Source organism: Periplaneta americana, chromosome 3 (genome assembly GCF_040183065.1).
Source record: "Periplaneta americana isolate PAMFEO1 chromosome 3, P.americana_PAMFEO1_priV1, whole genome shotgun sequence".
Classification (NCBI taxonomy): Eukaryota; Metazoa; Arthropoda; class Insecta; order Blattodea; family Blattidae; genus Periplaneta; species Periplaneta americana.
The window spans coordinates 20,900,392-20,923,385 of record NC_091119.1 but is presented as its reverse complement, the minus strand read 5'-3'; the positions used below and the strand labels follow the sequence as shown (position 1 = coordinate 20,923,385).

Genomic DNA, 22,994 nt, shown 5'->3' with positions numbered 1-22,994 from the left:
CTAGTGGCCGCCCTCAGCACTACGTCATAGATGTCTATGAACGTAGGACTGAAGTCCACACATGTGCTGAGGTGCACTCGTTATGAGTGACTAGTTGGCCGGGATCCGACGGAATAAGTGCCGTCTTAAATCACGAAGTGATTTACGAATATATATTATTTTAATGTACCGAAGTACATATGATATTTCCATGCAGATATTCTGCGTCATCATACGATGAAAGAGTAATGGAACGGAGAAAAACTCTCTCCGGCGCCGGTATCCGGTGTGGCTTAGTGGATAAAGCATCAGCACGTAGAGCTGAAAACCCGGGTTCAAATCCCGGCGCCGGAGAGAGTTTTTCTCCGTTCCGTTACTCTTTCATCCTAGAAAATTAAGGAATATCAGATTACAGACTGAAAGAAAAATAAGCACATCTTAAGGCTGGTTCACAATAAACCCGGAACTGAAACGAGAACGAGAGCGGAAATATTGTTAAAGTAATTGTATTTAAATGTGAGCAGCATACTTAACTATTGTAAATGTTCACATTTAAATACATTTATTTTAACATTATTTCTGTTCTCGTTGTCGTTTCCGTTCCCGGTTTATTGTGAACCAGCCTTTACAAGGGAATCGTCCGAGGTCGTGTAGCTTGAATTTAATGAAAATGCATGTTTAAGCTAATTGTCGTTCGTTTTATTTTTCTTCGTTTACGAAATATGACTTTAAAAATCGATGCTACTTATGCCGCTCTTGCGCACATTCGGATCCTCAGTTCCGCGACACCGTTTCATAGCTCCCGCATTAATCCTTTAGTGCAGTGATGTCAAAAGCAAGCGCATTTTTCTCACCTTGACGTCGTGCGCTGGCATCAAGCGCTAAGTATGGAAAGAGGAGGGGTTATGTATATGAATAAACAGCCTGTTGGTGCACAAACTTCAAACGGAACGTGAAATTTTATGTCGTTATTTTTATATGACTTCTTTCTGTTTGATATTATCTATATTGTCTGTAAACAAAAGTACTAATGTCAGTTTCTTAATATTGCACTTGTGTTTTTAATGTTAATAACTTAATAAAGAGCACTATACTGTACTAAATGGATGAAACACATCATTCATAAAGAAAAATGATATCCCAAAGAAAGAGATTGAGTATGACATGATAAGTTGGAATTTATATTGATGGTACCTTTAGCCTTATAAAAGTAATCAATAAACTAATGAAAACAATATTACAATACAAAGGAAAGTTACCTAGGTGCTGTATATGTTTTAAGTGTAACTAATATTACATAACAAAACTCTTATCGCGTTATGCTTTTAAGGTTATATTGGTGAGCAACTTCCTATCATCAGAATATTAAATTATTTTATCGAAATGTGGTGAAGCTATAGACCTGACATTTTTACAACACATGGGCACGTATCTTTTGCCTATGATGTAACAGTAGTTGCTTTGCTCATTCATTTCCTTACAAACAATTTCCAAGCGAATATTTTCAAAATTTTCAATACACTATCTTCAGTCATACGTATTGTACGGTATATTATATTTACGAAAATATTCTGTAAGGCTACTAAATAAATAGGCCTATACCTGAAAATTTCACTTTTCTATACGAAAATTTGAGAAAATATTTCTTTTGAATAAAAAAATCAAACTTGTGAAAAATGAGCATTAAAATGAAAACTTACATTCTTATAATGCACTTATACTTCTCAGGCAAATCTAAAAATTAACATGGATACAGTTTTAATAAGTTCTCTTCCATTTATCTATTGAACCAGTGCTGGCCATCCCTGAATATAGCTCGACCAAGCGGCATATACCACCTCTTTCGTCTGTCTCTTTCCTTTCCGCTGTAAAGTGCTCAGGTTCTCCTGGGCTCTAAAGCGCGCGCTTGCTCCTGTGGGAATCAATTGACATGCCTGGTCTAGTGTATGGTGTGAGTTCAAAACCGTATGCAATAATAATTTGTCACTGATTAAATTTCCACCTTATGTTGTGTTAATATTTAGGATTTACCTTAGCCGACTAGTTTCGAAGTCTTGTCCTTCATTGTCTAAATTTAATCAGTGATATATAAGTGCTAAAGTGTAGCCTATATAGAAAAACGAACAATAATTTGTGTTAAAATAATGTTCCTTCTTGACAGGTCCTGTTCTGTTTTCGTAATTATATTTATTATACATACCTAATCAGTCATTTAGTTAATTAATTTAGTTTGTTCTATTTCATTTTAAAACTTCCATTTATGCAATTTTTTGTTGATGTTTCTCTGATAAGAAATCTTCCGCGAAAATAAGCGTTCACACGTCACCAAAGTTCACTTTGATTGTCTTTACTGTTGATACACCAGTTTATCAGCGTGTTGGAATAGCCGGCCAGAATTACGACACATTGCAGCGGTTTGTGAAATTATCAGTTTATCTCCCACCTCTCAGCGGATATACGTAGATATACAGTATAAAACCGCAGTTCACGTGCATGGAAGAGACGTCTTCGCTTCCGTGCTTCTACCGTCCACGTAACATTTCTTCGATTTAAATTGTGAAGAAGAAACATTATTCCAGTATATATTTTACTTCTGTAGCGGATATTTTTGATAATCGCAGGTATGTACAATGTAATACACAATAATACAACTCAATTGGTATTCAAGATAGTCCTATCGCTTACAAGCGTAACCTTCCAAGAAGCGCAGAATATATCTTATACCTTTGATCTTGTACAGGAAATTCCATTCCACAACATTGCCGGTTTCAATGTTTACAGCCATTCCGGGAAAACTGAGAATCACAATGAAAAAGTCCTTTTCAGAAATATTTGTTTGTTATTAGTGTAAGACAGTGGACAGTCGCTGCAGGCTGAAGCAAGGAGATGCACTATCACCTTTACTTTTTAACTTCGCTCTAGAATATGCCATTAGGAAAGTCCAGGATAACAGAGAGGGTTTGGAACTGAACGGGTTATATCAGCTGCTTGTCTATGCGGATGACGTGAATATGTTAGGAGAAAATCCACAAACGATTAGGGAAAACACGGAAATTCTACTTGAAGCAAGTAAAGGGATAGGTTTGGAAGTAAATCCCGAAAAGACTAAGTATATGATTATGTCTCGTGATCAGAATATTGTACGAAATGGAACTATAAAAGTTGGAGATTTATCCATCGAAGAGGTGGAAAAATTCAAATATCTTGGAGACGCAGAATAAATATGGGAAATGCCTGCTATTACTCGGATGAGAAGCTTTTGTCATCTAGTCTGTTGTCAAAAAATCTGAAAGTTAGAATTTATAAAACAGTTATATTACCAGTTGTTCTGTATGGCTGTGAAACTTGGACTCTCACTTTGAGAGAGGAACAGAGATTGAGGGTTTTTGAGAATAAGGTGCTTAGGAAAATATTTGGGGCTAAAAGGGATGAAGTTACAGGAGAATGGAGAAAGTTACACAACGCAGATCTGCACGCATTGTATTCTTCACCTGACATAATTAGGAACATAAAATCCAGACGTTTGAGATGGGCAGGGCATGTAGCACGTATGGGCGAATCCAGAAATGCATATAGAGTGTTAGTTGGGAGGCCGGCGGGAAAAAGACCTTTGGGGAGGCCGAGACGTAGATGGGAAGATAATATTAAAATGGATTTGAGGGAGGTGGGATATGATGGTAGAGACTGGATTAATCTTGCTTAGGATAGGGACCAATGGCGGGCTTATGTGAGGGCGGCAATGAACCTCCGGGTTCCTTAAAAGCCAGTAAGTAAGTAAGTAAGTAAGTAAGTAAGTAAGTAAGTAAGTAAGTAAGTAAGTAAGTAAGTAAGTAAGTAAGTAAGTAAGTAAGTAAGTAAAGTAAGTAAGTAAGTAAGTTAGTAAGTAAGTAAGTAAGTAAGTAAGTAAGTAAGTAAGACAGTGGTTGCCAAGCACCACGAAATTGTGACGTAATAGAAGTGCAACCCGCATACCACTATCGCAGGAATAGGGTTGGAGTGGATATCTCCTCAGGTAATGCAGTGAATAACAGTACAGAGACGGACTGTGATCAAAAAACAAAAGCAATATAATATTCTTCTACTTATTAACTATACACACTTTTTTCAATGTTAATTTTTTATCATTCTATTCATTATTTTTGTATTGTTAATAAAATAAAATACATTTATTTTCTTATTTACCATAGAAAGAACGTGTACTTTACATCAGCAGATATTTGAAATTAGAAAAAGTACCAGACTGGTCACGAAGTTGTAAATTACACTACATACTTAAAAAAAACGTCGAAGTATTTTACTCCGATTAAGACATAGAAGTCGAGACTTTTTATTGTTTATTTAACTGTATTAATGAAATATACGAATTACACTACATACGTCGAAAAAAGTAGAAGTATTTTACCCCGATTAAGACATAGAAGCCGATAGTTTTTGTTGTTCGCTTATTAATGAAATATTCGATTTACAGGTAAGGGCGTGGTAGTATTCATAACATGAAGAATAATGACAACGTTCAGTACATTGTTCTTTTATACTTCATTTAAAATTTCACAACAAATTAAGTATCTCATATTTTTGCCATCTACACAAAATACAGTAATATGCGTTACAAGAGCGGTATGTTGAAGTTTTCATGTTCGAGGAAAAGTTTGAAAAAGCGAAACGTAGTTGAGTTTTTTTAATTTCCGAGAATTGAAAGAAAACATACCGCTCGTGTATCGTACATTATTTTGTGCGAAGATCGTTTATTACATACCTGAAAGAGGAATTTCTAATTAGTTGCAATGAAATCTCTATCTTGGTTTCTGTTCAATGACGGCAAATCTGCAAAACAAAAACATCTGTCTTCAACTTTGTTGCTTTAAAATGTTTTCTGTGTTTACTATACTCCAGCAGGCCGTGATGTACGTCTGTCTTTTTTCCCCCAGTCTATGGAATCTTGTTGATTTTTTCACGGCTTCCTTAATATTACTTGCATCACGAATGTAGTAACTTTAGTGGAGTTGTAGAGTTTACTTAATTTTTGCAAATATTTAAAAACAATAATTAGGCCTAACAGCGCAATTTAGGTGAAATTGCAGTGGTAAGTTTCCAATTTATAATTATTACTATATTGAACATCTCTAAAAATTATGTTAAAAGCCTAAAGCAGTAAAATCAATATGTCACTTAAGCGGTAAGAAGAGGGAAATTGTTATGCGTGTTAGGTTGGGAATACTGAATGTGGAATTTTAGACTTTCCGCGGATTGGTTTTGTGCGGAAACCAAGCGAATACGCACGATCTCGCACAAAATACTTTTCCTCCCATGCTCCTTAAAATTAAGTTTTTACTTAGGCCTACTATCTGTTTTCGAAAAGATATCGAAACATATTATCCTACACACTTGTAACATTACATGCGTACGTCCGCTGCTGATAAATGTCTTTACTTATATCAAAGTGATGGCTGTAAACAGAGGGTGGGGGTATGATGCCATGGTTACGCTTGAGTGGAGGCAGGGGCATGTATCGCGACAAAGCTTTTGGCGATCACTGGTGTAAGGTATAGATAAGGATCTAAATTTAAATATTCCAATGATTTATTTTAAAAAGGGAAATATTTTACAAGTTTTATGGGCGTTGAATCTAAGGGGTCTTGGCGGGGTAATAGGTATTGTTTTGTTTCCATATGTTTGCAGCATTTACTGATAGAGAGATCAGATGTTAATGTGTTTTTCAAAGAACTATTGTTGTATACTAGCAGCATTGACGTGAGTGCGAAGTATCTCGGACTTGACATCTAGCGGAGCGGCGTGGAATTACGTCCACAAATACAAATATATATATATATATATATATATATATATATATATATATATATATATATAATTTGAACTGGTAATGGAAATTACGGGAAAACGGTTGAACGGATTTTAATAAGTGGCCCCTCATTTTGAAGCTTGGAATCCAAAATGTTTTGGAAAAATAGTAGTTTTGAGTGAAATGTGAATTTTCCTGCATAATTTTCCTATTTTACAAAATCCATCTGTCGTCAGTTTTGAGAACTAGCTAATTGCATTCAGGAGAAGCGAAGCGAGCATCAAGTCGGCCGTGTTGCATTTCAGAATAAAACAAAACACAAACTACAGTAAACAATATTACACAAAGGCCATGACCTGCAAGAATGCTGACATATTTAGAGCTCAAATTAAATTGGTTATTAAAAACTGAACTTACTAAAAATAATTTACATATTCGATTGTGTGGTGTGTAATTTTCTGGGAACAGCTGTGTATTGGATATTAAAAACTACAAAACTTGAGGTGGTTTGATGGTATTATTACTATTAGAAATGAAATATTGTAGTTAATGCCGTGATGTGACTATTTTTCATTAATAATAATTATACATATTAATGCTATATTGATGATATGAAAGTGAAACGTTTTGGGGTTATATAAATAGATGTAGAGAATAACTTAAGTTAGATTTTGATTTCTATATTTTACTGAGTGGCGGCTATATAGTATATATATATATATATATATATATATATATATATATATATATATATATATATATAGTATATGTTACTGAAAGCTATAACACTTACGTAAGAAAATAATATTCTTAAAAATCAAATATTTTATAGTTATTAATCAAGAGGGGTTGGGTATTTTTCATCTATTTAATGGCGGTGTGGTGTAGATATTTATATGCGTGGTTCTCTTCAGTATTGGCTCGAGAGAGAGTATCTTTCATTGTTATGGAAGCAAATAACTTTCCGAATGTCTGGTATTCTTCGTTGAAAATAAGTCTGAAAAATGTTTATTTGTACGTCTAACGAACTTAGTTTGCAGCATTTGCTGCACAAGCCACTAGTATTAATTGAATAGTACCGCATTTAATGTAACATTATTTTATATCAAAGCTGCATATTATGAGAAATATTGCGTATTTTTTCTTTGCTTTAGTGATACAAAATTAATTCCGACATTAAGAATGAATTTACAACAACGCTTTATATACCCATTGCTGACAACTGCAAAGATAAAATTGATAGTAATGTAATGCTTGTGATAATTAGTAAAGGCATGTGGACAACAATAAAACAATTTGTTAAAACCTTAAAATTTCATATACATTTTAACTTCTATTCATTTATTGGGCTTAAATAAAAAAAAAACTAATTTTTATTGTTCTATGAACACAGAGATAAAGGCATTAGGCCTAATAAAGAATTTTGTTGAATCACGTTTTATGAACTCTCGGAAATCGTAAGTACGATTTGGAGCAATTTGTAATGCTGTAATTGTAGCAATTATAAACAGCACATGTACACTCTGACATGTTAACACAGCACCAATTAATAGAACTGTTAACTAGCTCAGCAACAATATACATTGCAGTTGATTACAGCTTGTTCCGCGAGTATCTCCACACCGGCCGCCTAGGTAGCAGCACCAGCGGCGTTCGCGCGCAGAAGTGCTAGCTGTCCGGTACTATTATAGTAAGGTATTTGCTTTTACTATGTACTAAGTTATATTCTTTCTGCCATTTATTTTCTGTAGTTTCGGTTAATAACAATTAATCTTACAGTTCAAGCGAATATTTTACTTAGAAATATCACAATTGTTTTGAACTGAAAAAAATGAAGGACATTAACTCATCTGTAACTTCCGTGACATGGAAAAAAGAGTTATAATATTTACCGATTATGTTTTTTGTGTACTAAGTGAATACCATGAGATTTCTATAGCTTTTACATGGTCATTATGAGAATGAATCTCTTTTTGCTTGAGGCAGAGACCTGAGTTTCACACTTTTTGTTAATAAGGTGTGAAGTGAGTTCACAAATCTTGTAACATCCGTGACGGAACCTTTTTTTTTATTTTCTGCAATAATGATAAATTTTATTCAACAACTTTTTTTGTAAAATGATACAGTTCTACTAAATTGAATATAATAATAAAAGTGTACAATAATCATTTCATTTTCAATATATAGAGTTCAAAAATAGTAAAAATGTAACATCCGTGACAACTGGAATGATTAATTATTTTACGTTACTTTCAAATTAATCTCAAGGAGTGTTGGCATATTTCATTTATTGTATTCCATAGATCTTAAATCGGTATTGCATATTTGATATTTGGAACAATCCAAAATTTATACAAAAATGTACCACACATAGAAAACAGATTAATTCAATGTACAAAGCATAAGCTATTCATCTCTTGAGCAGAAGTATCCTGTAAGAAATTTTGTTATTTTTCTTCTGAACCTATTCTCTTGACCCTCGAAAGCATTGAGAAAATCAGGCAGTGTATTGAAGACAGTATCACTTGTATAGTTAAATACTTTTTTATATATACAAGGTTATTCAAAAGTAAGTTACATTTTCATTATAAAGGCGTGCACACAGTAATTTTATTTCGTTAACCTGTGTTACAGTAGTTGCTAAAAGTGGTCTCCATTAGCATTCAGATATTCCCGACATCTTTTGATGAAATTTGAATTCACACGCAAAAATTCTTCTTTCGTTATTTTTCTTTGGGGGGGGGGGATTTAGTGAAGTGAGTTTTTAATGGCGGGCAGAGTAACTATCTCATGCCTCCATGTTTTAGATTGCTACCAGTGCACTTCATTAGAACCAGGTACCCAGCTTCGAAGCCGTTAGCCCTGTGAACTTACAATATATTTATGTTCCCCTATTATCATAATTCAGGGTTGGTATCTAAGAAATTAGCAAGTTCTTTGTGATAGTAGAAGAGAAAGAGTGGGGGAAGGGAAGTGGTCCGTGGCACATTTCTTTTAGGGCTCATCCCGACATTTGTCTTATTGCTCAAGGGAAACCACGGAAAAACCTAGAGCAGGATGAGATGTCGTGCTGACGACAAGCCAATTGACTATAGTGTGGGTTGGCTATAGTGTGGCTTTCGTTATCCTTCTAATTTCTGTTCTTATATTGTCTTTAAGTTCATTTTAGCTGTATATATATATATATATATATATATATAATTTGAACTGGTAATGGAAATTACGGGAAAACGGCTGAATGGATTTTAATAAATGACCCCTCATTTTGAAGCTTGGAACCCAAAGTTTTTCAGAAAAATAGTACTTTTCAGTGAAATGTCAATTTTTCAACATAATTTTCCTATTTTCCAAAATCCATCTGTCGTCAGTTTTGAGAACTAGCTAATTGCATTGCAGAATAAAAAAAACACACACACTACAATAAACAATATTACACGAAGGCCATGATCTGCAAGAATGCTGACATATTTAGAGCTCAAATTAAATTGGTTATTAAAAACTTAACTTACTAAAAATAATTTACAGGTTCGAATCAGTGGTGTGTAATTTTCTGGGTACAGCTGTGTATTGGATATTAAAAACTACAAAACTTGAGGTGGCTTGATGACATTATAACCATTAGAAATGAAATATTATTGTAGATAATGCCATGATGTGACTATTTTTCATTAATTATACATATTAATGCTATATTGATGATATGAAAATGAAACGTTTTGGGGTTATATAAGCAGATGTAGAGTATAACTTAAATTAGATTTTGATTTCTATATTTTACTGAGTGGCGGCTATATAGTACTATATATAGTATATGTTACTGGAAGCTATAAAACTTACGTAAGATAATAATATTATTGAAAATCAAATATTTTTATAGTTATTAATCAAGTGGGGTTGGGTATTTTTCATATATTTAATGGCGGTGTGGTGTAGATATTTATATGCGTGGTTCTCTTCAGTATTGGCTCGAGAGGGAGAGTATCTTTCATTATTATGGAAGCAAATAACTTTGAGAATGTCTGATATTCTTCATTGAAAATAAATCTGAAAAATGTTTATTTGAACGTCTAATGAACTTAGTTTGCAGCATTTGCTGCATAAGCCACTAGTTAAAGTTTGAAAACAATTTTTGAGGTGGATACTCAATACGTTTATGAATACATATTTTAATTATTTTCTTCTGTAATAAATAAAGTGGATAAATATAATATAATATATACTTTTTCCACATTTCAGCTTCTTCAATCAAATATTAACCGTCAAGATGTTGGATTCTCTGTCGGAATGGATTCTGTTCGCAAGCATCGTCACCTTAATTCTCTACTTGCTTAGCACATGGACTCACAATCACTTCTACAAGATGAATGTGTACCACCTTAAACCCGTACCATTCGTCGGTAACATGGGTCCAGTGCTTTTGGGCAAGCTTTCATTTCCCGACTTCATCAATGATAAGTACAAAAAGATGGAAGGCCATAAATATGGGGGCATGTATGAATTTATGAACCCCTTGATTATGATTAGAGACCCTGACCTAATAAAAACTGTGACTATTAAGGATTTTGAATTCTTTCTGGACCACAGAAATCCTATTGGTGAAGAAATTGATCCAGTCATTGGAAGAGGATTGTTGAATCTTAATGGTAAGATCAAAATTACTGTTTCTCGCGTTGTGAAGGAAACAATTTGGACTCCAGCAATAAAAGTAATAAATAAATCTGATTGATTAGACACAAAGTTAGAATATAATTTACAGAGTCTCTAGTTTGTAAGAAGGCCTACCGTTATCCGGATGTTTAATTGAATGCTTAGTCCGAACGTTACCAGGTGCCTGTTTCACAATCCTTACAAATTACAAATTAACAATTTACAAATAACAAGTAAAAGAATACAAATGCTTGTAAATTGTGTTTCACAATGCTATCTTATTAGTTTGTAAAGTTTGATGAACTTTACAAAATCAGCTAAAGAAATTTACAAATACGCATTACTGGTTACACAATATCGCCAACGACAGTTTACAAAAATCGCTAAGGAACAGAGTTAAAGTCGCTGTATGTTTACTACCCATCGATACATATGTTTATATTTTGTACTAAAATAGATTATTCTAAGCTTGCTGATTCATATTTCACCAACAGAAAATATAAAGTATTGTTAAAGAAAATTAAAAGTATTTAGATTTTTATATTGGCGACAATGGAATTTCATGTGATGTGATTGGTCGAGTATACCAATACGTCTATTACTTAAATGACCAAAGTTAGCACCAAATTCAGTAAAATAAGTAAATAACAGATTTATTCCACGTATAAATATGCAATTGATAAAATAATTACGATGTCTAACTACAAAATCAGGTTCATTTTTTGTGTTGATCCATCAGTATTTATTAATGTTACATCCATAACCTGACAAACATTAGTGATCCCAGCAGCACCATGAAAATTCTGTGCTATAGTAAATAACATTTTGGTGATCAAAAACCTGCCCCGAATTTAACTCTTAACAATATCAACTACCCCGTGGGCACTTTTGCACACTGATATCTTAGAAATTCCGTGCTTATCTGCTAACCCACGGAACTGACAGCTATTATACAACCAATGCAAAACCATACAATTCTCGCTTTGGGGTTAGGGGATCAATTTTCCCTTTTGGATGTTGGATATGATGTCCCATATCTTGTAGGAGAGATTCCAGCGAAACGGGATTCGAAACTTCAGAATACCGCATAAGTAGTGTCGTTATTGCATTATTGAATTATTTATTTTTGGTGCAGGGAACTTCTTTTTTAAGTGCGAGTATTTATTAAATACAGTCTTCGTATATAAATACTTACGCGGTATTCTGAAGTATAGCGCGGGACTCATTCGAAACCCTTCATTAAATTCATACAACGATACGAACGTATTATTAATTCTTGACCGGAGAATTTTACGTATACGTCTTCGTTTGATTACGCCTAAATTTAATATCTTCGCCTGAGTCATTAGAACTCCTTAATAACATCAAAACTGCGTTAGTTTAATTCTTAATATTATCCAGTTACCCAAAAATTAATTTAATAAGTATTTCTTTATTGTATTTATTCATAATTTGTTGCAATATCAAACTTTACACATCTCAGAGGTATTGTAGAAAAGTGCTAATTTTACAAGTAAAGTTCACACGTTTTGAAACAGAATACTTGTAAAGTGAGCAAAATTTAATTTGTAAAGATTTGATTTCCTTTGTAAAGTTCAACATTACAAACAAAGATTGTGAAACAGAAGTTTACAATTTACAAAGCTTGTAAACATTGTGAAACAGGCCCCCCCAGATCTATTGTTTTTCTGTGTTTGTTGCCCACGGTGCGCCATAGGAGGCTAGTCTACGCTACACACGCGATGAGATTAGGAGATTACGATGGAAATTTGTTGGAATTTCACAGGTGAACAGGAGCTCCCGCAGAAAACTCCTGTGTTACCTGGAACATGGGCTTCCCAACACAAGTTATAAATCGGGAGTACCCCGAGGATCCATGCCGGGTTCACAAGATTATAAGTCCAGCACTTTAGCCATTATACCACCATGGCAACTAAGATGCATTACAATTTACAATGTTGTTCCACGTATTTTACATACTACTGTCATATTAAGCAAACAAATTTAAATAGTATCGAAGTTTCAAGATGTACCCTGGACATTGATTCACATGTAAAAGTGTAACAAGTGCAGTAATCACGATCGCTACTGATTGTAAGACAAGCAGTGTGGGCCGATTACAATTAAGGGAACCTATTCCTATAGAAGAGGAGATGCACTATCACCTTTACTTTTTAACTTTGCTCTAGAGTATGCCATTAGGAAAGTCCAGGATAACAGAGAGGGTTTGGAATTCAACGGGTTACATCAGCTGCTTGTCTATGCGGATGACGTGAATATGTTAGGAGAAAATCCACAAATGATTAGGGAAAACACGGGGATTTTACTTGAAGCAAGTAAAGAGATAGGTTTGGAAGTAAATCCCGAAAAGACAAAGTACAGTATATGATTATGTCTCGTGACGAGAATACTGTACGAAATGGAAATATAAAAATTGGAAATTTATCTTTTGAAGAGGTGGAGAAGTTCAAATATCTGGGAGCAACAGTAACAAATATAAATGATACTCGGGAGGAAATTAAACACAGAATAAATATGGGAAATGTATGTTATTATTTTGGTTGAGAAACTTTTATCATCCAGTCTGCTGTCAAAAAATCTGAAAGTTAGAATTTATAAAACAGTTATATTACCGGTTGTTCTTTATGGTTGTGAAACTTGGACTCTCACTTTGAGAGAGGAACATAGGTTAAGGGTGTTTGAGAATAAGGCGCTTAGGAAGATATTTGGGGCTAAGAGGGATGAAGTTACAGGAGAATGGAGAAAGCTACACAACACAGAACTGCACGCATTGTATTCTTCACCTGACATAATTAGGAACATTAAATCCAGACGTTTGAGATGGGCAGGACATGTAGCACGTATGGACGAATCCAGAAATACATATAGTTGGGAGGCTGGAGGGAAAAAGACCTTTGGGAAGGCCGAGACGTAGGTGGGAAGATAATATTTAAATGGATTTGAGGGCGGTGGTATATGATGATAGAGACAGGATTGATCTTGCTCAGGATAGGGGCCAATGGCGGGCTTATGTGAGGGCGGCAATGAACCTTCGGGTTCCTTAAAAGCCAGTAGGTAAATAAGTATACTTATACAAGATTGAAGTGAAACAACCCTGCAGATTTTTAAAGCTAATATATCAGGTTGTATACAGGCTGATTCACGAGGATTTACCGTCCTTTACAGAGCTTATTTCTGAAGATATTTTGAGCAAAAAATGTCGTATAAACATAGTTCCTATTCTAAATATTTTCACAGTTACACTAATTTAAAATTGTTTGTAAAATACGTTTTTTCTTTACTTTGAACGTAAAAGAATAATACAAACAGAGAATGAACCATTCAGATGTATCATATCTTTAACTGGCAAGTATTATTAAACTAAAAATGTTCTGTGAACTCCTTAGTTGCTTCGTACAGATATCTTTTTATATTTTTAAGTAGAAAATTACGTTATTATTACGCAATTATCACAACAATTATTACAACTCACACCACTTCCACCGACTTAATTATAAGAATAGGACCCATGTTTATGACATTTTTTGTTCAAAATGTCGTGGGAAATAAGTTCCATAAAGGATTGTAAATCCTCGTGAATCATCCTGTATAACAAAAAATTGTAATACCATATTGGTGGAAAGTTCACAGTTTTCTCAAAAAAAAAAAAAAAAAAAAAAAAAAGAATGTATGTGTAATTGTTTAATAAATCCACATCCACCTATCTATCTACATATTACATTTCGCTTTCGAACTAAATTTAATACTTATATTTTTATGCAATTGCAAGTGATGATATGGATGCTACATTACGGCGTATTTACAGGTCAAAAATGGAAAGACATGAGGTCTACCCTGAGTCCTGCCTTCACGTCAAGCAAGATGAAGACTATGTTTACTCTGATAACAGAGTGTGGGGAGCAGCTAGGAGATTTCCTGAAGACTTGCATCAAGGATAAGAACATGCCACTGGAAGGCTGCAAGATAGAGAGAGGTCGGTACCAGTGGAGTATGTTACATTGCCACCAGAAGTAAGACGGTAGACTAAATAGTCTAACGGAATGTGTTACACGAAACGGAGAAAGTAATAAATCATCACAGTACCCGAGACACGTGTAGGCTCCTTTCTAGCTCGCGTTACCTAAACACAGAATATACTGTGGACGAAACGAACACACGTGCTTCTTCCTCAATTCTTCAACTGCAACTAACGTAATTTTAATTGGTGTCATCAACTTCAGAGTTGTACCAGCCTGTGTATTGTTTATGAAATGACCGTCTTATGTTAAATAATTAGTAATTACGACCTGGTTTAAATTCATTATAAATAATTACTCGTAATTTTTGTATAGTGTTTATATAAATGTTATATTCAAGCTTCTATTAACTTTTGTCTTCCATTTATCAGTTTGAATAAAGGCTTGTGTGACAATTACTCGAATGTATGTCAAAATGGATAGAAATCATGTTTTACATAAAACAAGTGGCGAAACCTTAAGGGGTTAGGTACAGTTTATAGCAGTAAAATTTTGGAAATGTTCAACATTCTTTTCCTCCATTACTGTATCTTCTACAATAATTAAAATTAGTATGTGTAAAACACTGTCCTTCTGCTATATAATAAACATATTTTTACGATTTAAAAAAAAATATTTATATATTTTTTTCAAAATTCAAAATTCACAGTGCAGTGATGAAGCGTTTCCCTCATAACTCAAAAACTACCCAACATTCTATGATGAATTTCTTGTGTGTGTATTTATGCATGTCATATCTAAAGTATGATGCAAGATCACTTCTATACATTTGATAGATTGCCTAATGAAAAAATGAATTCATTTAAAAAATGGTCAAATATCAATATTTTCTTGTAAAACAAAATAAAAAATATTATTTATTAAGGAATGTAGTTGAAAGAGCATGATATTGTAAACATCAGTTTCAGCAATAAAATAAAAGAGAGAGAACATGAAAAAGTTAATAAGTTTATGAGTTATGAGGGAAACTGCACAGTGAACTGCCAACATTTTGAATTTAAAAATAATAATTTGTTTTAAATCGTAAAAGTTTTTTTTTTTTTTTTTTCATGTAGCAGGACAGTGTTTTACACATACTAATTTTCATTATTGTACAAAATACAGTAAAGATGGAAAAAAAATCTTGAATATTTCAAAAATTTTACTGCTGTAAGCTGTACATAACCTCTTAAATAGTCTTTTGAGGTTTAGCCCACCCAAAAAATTTGAGTTAGGTCTATATCTAGTACTGTAATAGCAGGCCTGTAAATTCGTAATAACGATGTATTGTAGTACCTTGTTTCACTCCGCTTCTTCCATATATTAAGTTCACTGTTGGAAGTCATTCCAGAATGGAGAGTTCAGTGAGAGGTTAATGGCAGAAAGCCTCTAAAGGCATGGCTACGACCCTGACTTCCAAGCTTGAGGGAGAGCCGAGGAGAGGTATCGATTCTCTACGGCTGAGTGCGAAATGCGGCTAGCCTCCCCGTCACATTAATACGTCGCGCTATATTGGTGTTCTGTAAATGCGCTTGAGTGTTAGTTTAATCAAAAGTGCATGCGTATATGTGTTTTACATATTAATTTTGTGTAAAATGGTTCATACTAAGAGAACATTGAGGTCATTATTTGTACAATTAAAAGAGCAATCGTTTTCAAGTTGGACTGAAACAAAATGTGCTTACAAAGATAAGAGATGGACACCTCATTTACATTTCGTCGTTGTCCCTGCAATAACTCCTATGTGCAAAAAAAAAAAAAAAAAAAATTCAGTAGGAGCAAAAAACACATCAATTCATCCTATGGCAGCCGTACATGGGGGATTTTGAATTCTTACAGTTTCGAAAGAAAGAAATATAATTAAATATAGGAGATTTTATTATTTGTTGTATCACTATAATAGAGAAAAAATCTGAAAATCGATAAATATGTCATATAGGAGTTATTGCAGGAACAACGACGATATTAAAATAGCGGATTAAAGAAGACGAAATATAAATTTTCAGTTGTCATGGTATAAGAAATATCCTTGGCTAACAGGGTGCTCTGAGACAAATAAGTTATAGTGTTATACCTGTATTCTAATTGGGGTTAAAATGAGTGGTCATCATCATCTTGTGGGGGCTATATCACAAAAAAGTTTTATAGAAAAGCCGAGAAACATCTACTGTATAAAAAGATATAAGGTAAGCAGATTTTTTCAGTCTATCCAGTATTTACACCTTAGTTTCGACACTGCATTAAACTGCACAATCGAATTTAATGACACACTAAGGTATAGAAGATCTTTAACTTAAAACTGTGTCGAATAATCTAGTTATGTGATGTATGTAATCTGATACACACGAGCTAAGATCTGTGTCTCCGAAATTTATACGAGTATATAGCAAATTTCTGAAAGCATTCTGAGTTTAAGTGATCTTTATTCCATTTTTACTAACATAATCTTTCCTTTTGCTTTACAGAAGGTGACATGCTGGTGGTTGAAATGAAAAATTTGTTCACAAGATACACGAACGATGTGATTGCAACGTCAGCTTTTGGAATTGGATGTGATTCGCTGAACAAACCTAAAAATGAATTTTTTGAAATGGGCAGAGATATAACTAATTTTGGAGGTATTCGATCTCTGATATTGTTTGGCTACTTGATGAGTCCTAGGCTTATGAAGGTACCAATTACATAATAATAATCTGTCATTAATACACTATTTTATTTTTCCTAAGATATTTTCAAATTTAAGAATGCAGAATAGTATATTATTATACGTTGAAGAGAGAAGAAGTAGATTAACTGAAATTTCAATTATTTTATTCCATCATATAGCGAATTGTGTATACTTTGATTGTATAAGTTTTCATACATATCGATCGTCCAGTTCAAAAGTGCGACAACTCAAAAATTGCCATTTTTTAGTTATTTATACTACTGAAAGCCCCTTTCAGAGCTCTTTCCGATTCAGTATTGAGATAAGCCATATTTACAAGCAAAAAGGAAAAAAAAAAAAAAAAAAAAACTAAATAAACTGCTTTAGAAATAATTATAACTATGGACTTTACTAATTCATTATTAGCACATTTCGAAATGTATTAATAATGAACTGGAAGATTGTGATAAACGCGTCCTGAATACTGACTCATTTCTAATTGTCGTGGTTATGAACCAGAACTCTGACCCTTTCTAAGTGATTTATTTGAAACTTTCAAGTAAAGATATCTCGGTGTCGGAAAAATTGGATCGGTGTCGGTTAGAGTTCCCGAGTAGCTCAGTGGTAGAGCGTTGGTACGTTAAACCAAAGGTCCCGGGTTCGATACCCGGCTCCGGAACAATTTTTCCCTCGAAATTATTCAAATCAACTTTACAGGGAGTTATACCTGAAATCTTGATTTGCATAATACACGTCACTGTTCGTTAACAGAAAACCACAATTTAAGTCACACGAAGTTAGTGTGCACTCGAAGTTGGTTGCTTGACGGTTGTCAGCCCACTTTGAGGTCTGTGGATATAGAGGGAAAAATTGGATCGGTGTCGGTTAGAGTTCCCGAGTAGCTCAGTGGTAGAGCGGGTTCGATACCCGGCTTCGGAACAGTTTTTCCCTCGAAATTATTCAAATCAACTTTACAGGGAGTTATACCTGAAATCATGATTTGCATAATACACGTCACTGTTCGTTAACAGAAAACCACAATTTAAGTCACACGGAGTTAGTGTGCACTCGAAGTTGGTTGCTTGACGGTTGTCAGCCCACTTTGAGGTCTGTGGATATAGAGGGGAAAAATTGGAGCGGTGTCGGTTAGAGTTCCCGAGTAGCTCAGTGGTAGAGCGTTGGTACGTTAAACCAAAGGTCCCGGGTTCGATACCCGGCTCCGGAACAATTTTTCTCTCGAAATTATTGTTTTTTTGAGTTGTCGCACTTTTGAACTAGACGATCGATATTTATTTTGCGAAATTATTTATGGCGTTATAGGTCTAAAACGTTTTTAAATACGCAACATATTAGTAGACCTACAGTATGTTCGTTCATTCATTTAGATTTTTTCTATTTCAGCTGTTGAACGTCAAATTCATGTCAGATTCTGTGTGTAATTTCTTCCGATCACTGGTGCACGATACAATGGCAACAAGGGAAGCTAAGGATATATTTCGGCCAGATATGATCCACTTACTCATGCAGGCTAAGAAGGAAACTGTGCAGGCCAATGTAATCAGTGAAAATGCATCGAAACCGAGTGAGTAATCACTAATATTGTCCCATTGACTGAGTAAAGATATTGCTTTCACTTCGATATTGCGTAGTAAGTTTTACTTGATTTTAATCTGATCAATTTCTTCCACTTCAAAAATTATCTTTCTCCTCTTACACCTGTTTTTTTTAAATTTCCTCTCATTTTCTTCTTCCTTCTCCATATTCATTGTCCTCCTCTCTCTTTCCTTATCATCACTATTACTATCATAGCCAACATCAACTATTCTTTGTTTTTTCTGTCCTCCTCCTCGTCCTCCTCCTATCCACTTTATATTACTTATCACTAATTACTTTTCTTTAATTCCTTAGTACCAATTGCAAGTATTTATGTTTGTTATTAATCGCGAGTCACCGGTGAAATTAATTCGTCTAGGAGAAGGAAAACTACGTTGTAAAAGTTTAACCCTGCAGTTTAAGGGTTTTGAGGAGTAGTAACCCGTTGTTGTAAAAAACCATAACCACTATGAGCTCTCCTGCATCACCCCGGAATAAAAAAAAGACAAAACTGGCGATGTATCTGGTAAAAGATTACAGAATAATAAAAATTTAATGAAAAAATTGCGTGTAATATAAGGGGAAGATTAACTGATAAACAGGAGAAATTACATGACTTTAAAAAAAAAATTGTAAATTTTTACGCTATTTAGAAACAGAAATAAATTAACCACTTCCCTGATTAACCCGAGTTAACTCGGGTTGCTAACTTGTGTCAAAATTTATTAACCCGAGTTAACTCGTCTGAGTCCCATTTTCGCTTCTAAGGATTATATCCCGAACACATACGTTTCCATTCTTTCATTAACCTTTTCCTCACTAGATGGCTACAGAAGTTAGTGATATTGCTATATCTGGTGGTGTTTTTTGTACTTCTTCCTTGCGAGTGGAATTCTATGCTCATATAGCATTCACACACAGTAGTGAGTAGATGCTAGTTAGTTTTGGCGGTTTCTGCTTGTGTTTAGTGTTTTTTGTGCTGTTTTGTGTAAAGATGGATCAAGTTAGTGATTCCGAAACTTTTGATCAGGAATATATTCCTGTAGAAGATTAGGAAATGAAACATCGATATCAGAAGACGAAGTTATAGACCAACAAACAAATTCTGATCACTTGATGTCGCGTCTTTTCGACAGTGGTTTGAATAGAAGACATCTGGCACCATTTCTTCTGCACCTCCGAAGTCCCCATTCCTTGAAATTTTAACATTGTTTCTGATAACGATAATTCTCAATTTTTAAAATTATTCTTTAATAATGACCTCATCAACATTATATTCGAGGAGACGATTCGGCATGCTAATAAGTGTTCACAGAATGCTGAAAATAATTCGTGGCGGCCTGCTACAGACTCTGAAATACGTGTACTTTTGGGCGTAGTGATACTGCAGAACAATATTCACAAACCTGAAGAACAGATGTACTGGTACAAATATTCAATGACTGCTACACCACTCTTCCCAAAACGCTCTCATATAGGAGAGCAGATACTACTGTCCGGAATGCAATGTGCCGCTGTGCGTAATACCCTGCTTTCGAGTCTATCACACGACAAGCAACATTTAACGCCTTGATAACAGCACTGGTATTGTACCTCATAAATTAATCCATAAAAAAAAAACATAAGTTGGTAAATAGTTCAGGAGAAAATCAAAGTGGGACAACTACCAGAGCTAGAATCAAGGTGCACGAGATAACTCGGGATAATAATTCAGGTATGAATGTATGTCTATTTCATAGTGATTTTTTATATATGTAATAAAATTAGTGATGTACAGTGATTCTGCAATATTAAATGATCTCTATACGAAAATAAAAAAATATGACACTTTTTCACATAACTGGTAAAATATGTAGTAAGGGAAGACGTTAAAAGGGGCAATATAAACTCCAAATTATATTGAAATTTATAGTAATCATATAAAAATAAGAAGGCACTGACAGGGGTGATGATTATGATACAAAAAATATTAAATTTTAAAATAATCACACATAATATGATAATTGAAATTCGTGTCAATTTTTGGAGAGGATATGTAATAATCCTACTCAGAAGTAGGAAAATACGAAGAAACTATAGTTTTTCAACAGTAATCTCACTAGACGTTTTGATTTTATCGATAAATCTGCGAGTGGAACACGAACACATTTATCTAGAGAAAATCAAAACTCGAGTGGGATTTAATTGACTATTACACGATTAGAAGAAACTATATAAAGATTAGAAGTAACGAAGTACTCCAATACAATAAAATATTAATTGACTTACGAAAATACAACTGTCTTCAAATGTATTATTGTACCATCTCAACATTACAAATATTACGCTAGATGCATGCTAGATGGCAGTAGTGAGTTATGATTACTAGCAATGCCTTCTCGTCGAGAAGTTCTCGATCTATACACGATGGCAATGTTACTAGTCAAGAAGGCTTTGTTGATTCAGTTCCATTTTTATTAAAACAGTTGCATTCCACTTCAATTATCCGAATCCCAGTAATCAACGTCACTTGACAGATGATTTTCAATAAATCTTAATATTAAACAATCTCTGATACGTGACTATCCATAATATCATATAGCAGAAGCTATAACATAACCTAACTAATATACACAAGTGTTAGAAAAATTTTAATTAACGACGATGACACAAAAAATAAACATGAATAATTTTAAAAGGAATAATTATTGAATGTACAATTTTCAAATTTGAATGTGGTTAGTGGTTCAATTGATGTTATATTGGACGTGTGCGTAATAGAAGTGGAACTTGTTGATTTAGGCCTACATGGTGTATTCAACTTACTCAGGATTTCCGAATGGTGCTCTTCATTTATTTGTAAATAGGATTTCAGAAGATGCATAGGTATGATCAGTGATTTTTATTAATTCTTGTTCTTGAATGCCAATCCGAGTCATATTTGAAACTGCTGTGCATCGACTGGAGTGGTTTGTATAATTATATATATATATTTTTTTTTTTTTTTGACGTCCAGACCAGCGCAGTTTGAAATGTTGGCAAACAAAGAAACAAATGCTAGGGACGCGATAAAATTAAACAAATGCTAGGGACGCGATAAAATTGTGCGATAAGCAGGCATGATTGGTTGAAATACGTCCTTTCGTACCGTTTTATTGATCAAAAGTAGTATGACGTAGTAAGAGTGTAATAGTCTACATAAAATTACAAGCGATACTAAATAAAATTAACAAAACAGACTATTTGTTATTAACAGAAAGTTTTATGGTTTTAGTACAAGAGTTGGTAACGCAGTCTTTAGACCTAGCATAGGACATAGTTGTCCATTTCTAGACAAAGCTACTAAATATCACTAGGCCTAAACGTGTCGGAAACTTGTAAATATGTGTCCAATTTTTTATCCCTCTGATGTGGCAGCTATTGGTTACGTCCATTTTCGGATTTCCTCCTTCAAAATTCTCTTGTGCTTCTTCAAAATCGGAGTGAGAGTAGTGGCCAACAGGCTTGGAGCTCACATAGACAGTTTCTCAGTTCGAAATTCCCTTGCAGGAACGCATGATGGTGTATCCTTAGGTTGTTTGTCCTCCCGTTTCCCAGTAATTAATTAATTAATTAATTCAATTATTTCGAAATGCAAGGTATAAATTCATCATTGTGTCTATACGTATTTATTTAAATATTGTATTTTTATTTCTTTATCCCAATTACAGAATGGGATGCTGACGACCTAACTGCCCAGGCTGTCATTTTCTTCTTCGCTGGTTTTGACACAGCCTCCACACTGCTTTGCTTTGCATCACATCTGCTGGCTACACATCCAGATGTACAAAGTCGACTCCAGAAAGAAATAGATGAGACGCTTGAAAATGACGGAGGAAAGCTGACGTATGAGGCAGTCCACAGCATGAAGTACCTGGACATGGTGATTTCAGGTACGTGCAAGAACGAAGTTAAAAAGTAACTGTAGATTTTAATATGTAGGCTACCTATTTTTCTGTATTCAGAAAAAAAAAAAAAAAAAGAACTCGTCGTTAATTTACTTGTTTTTCGTATGAAACATAGTTATTAGAATTTTTATGCTCGACCATGCCGAAATGTAGCAATTATACACCTGGTAGCAGCCCTTTAATGGACCTCATTAAAGTACACCTATTAATTAAAGTTCAGGTTTTCCACCAAACAGAAAGCAATATGAAAGCGCAAGTAGGGGAGAGTCGGGTAGTATCGGACATCGGGTAGTATCGGACAGTGCGTTTCTTTCATCTACCACTATATGGTAGTACCTGAATGACATGGTTACGTTTCTCTATGCGACATCACAGAAACGTAACCA

General features: G+C 34.2%; 1 protein-coding gene across 1 annotated transcript in view; it reads left to right on the top strand.

Moving 5' to 3' along the window:
- Positions 1 to 2,430: 2,430 nt before the first annotated feature.
- LOC138696912 (uncharacterized) overlaps positions 2,431 to 22,994 on the top strand; it is a 79,447-nt gene continuing 58,883 nt past the window's right edge. Inside the window, exons 1-6 of the mRNA XM_069822390.1 lie at positions 2,431 to 2,600; positions 10,016 to 10,422; positions 14,253 to 14,420; positions 16,908 to 17,113; positions 18,491 to 18,671; positions 22,372 to 22,593. Of these exons, the coding sequence (XP_069678491.1) occupies positions 10,044 to 10,422; positions 14,253 to 14,420; positions 16,908 to 17,113; positions 18,491 to 18,671; positions 22,372 to 22,593 (1,156 nt within the window). The 5' untranslated portion in view covers positions 2,431 to 2,600; positions 10,016 to 10,043. The remainder of the gene's footprint in view (positions 2,601 to 10,015; positions 10,423 to 14,252; positions 14,421 to 16,907; positions 17,114 to 18,490; positions 18,672 to 22,371; positions 22,594 to 22,994) is intronic.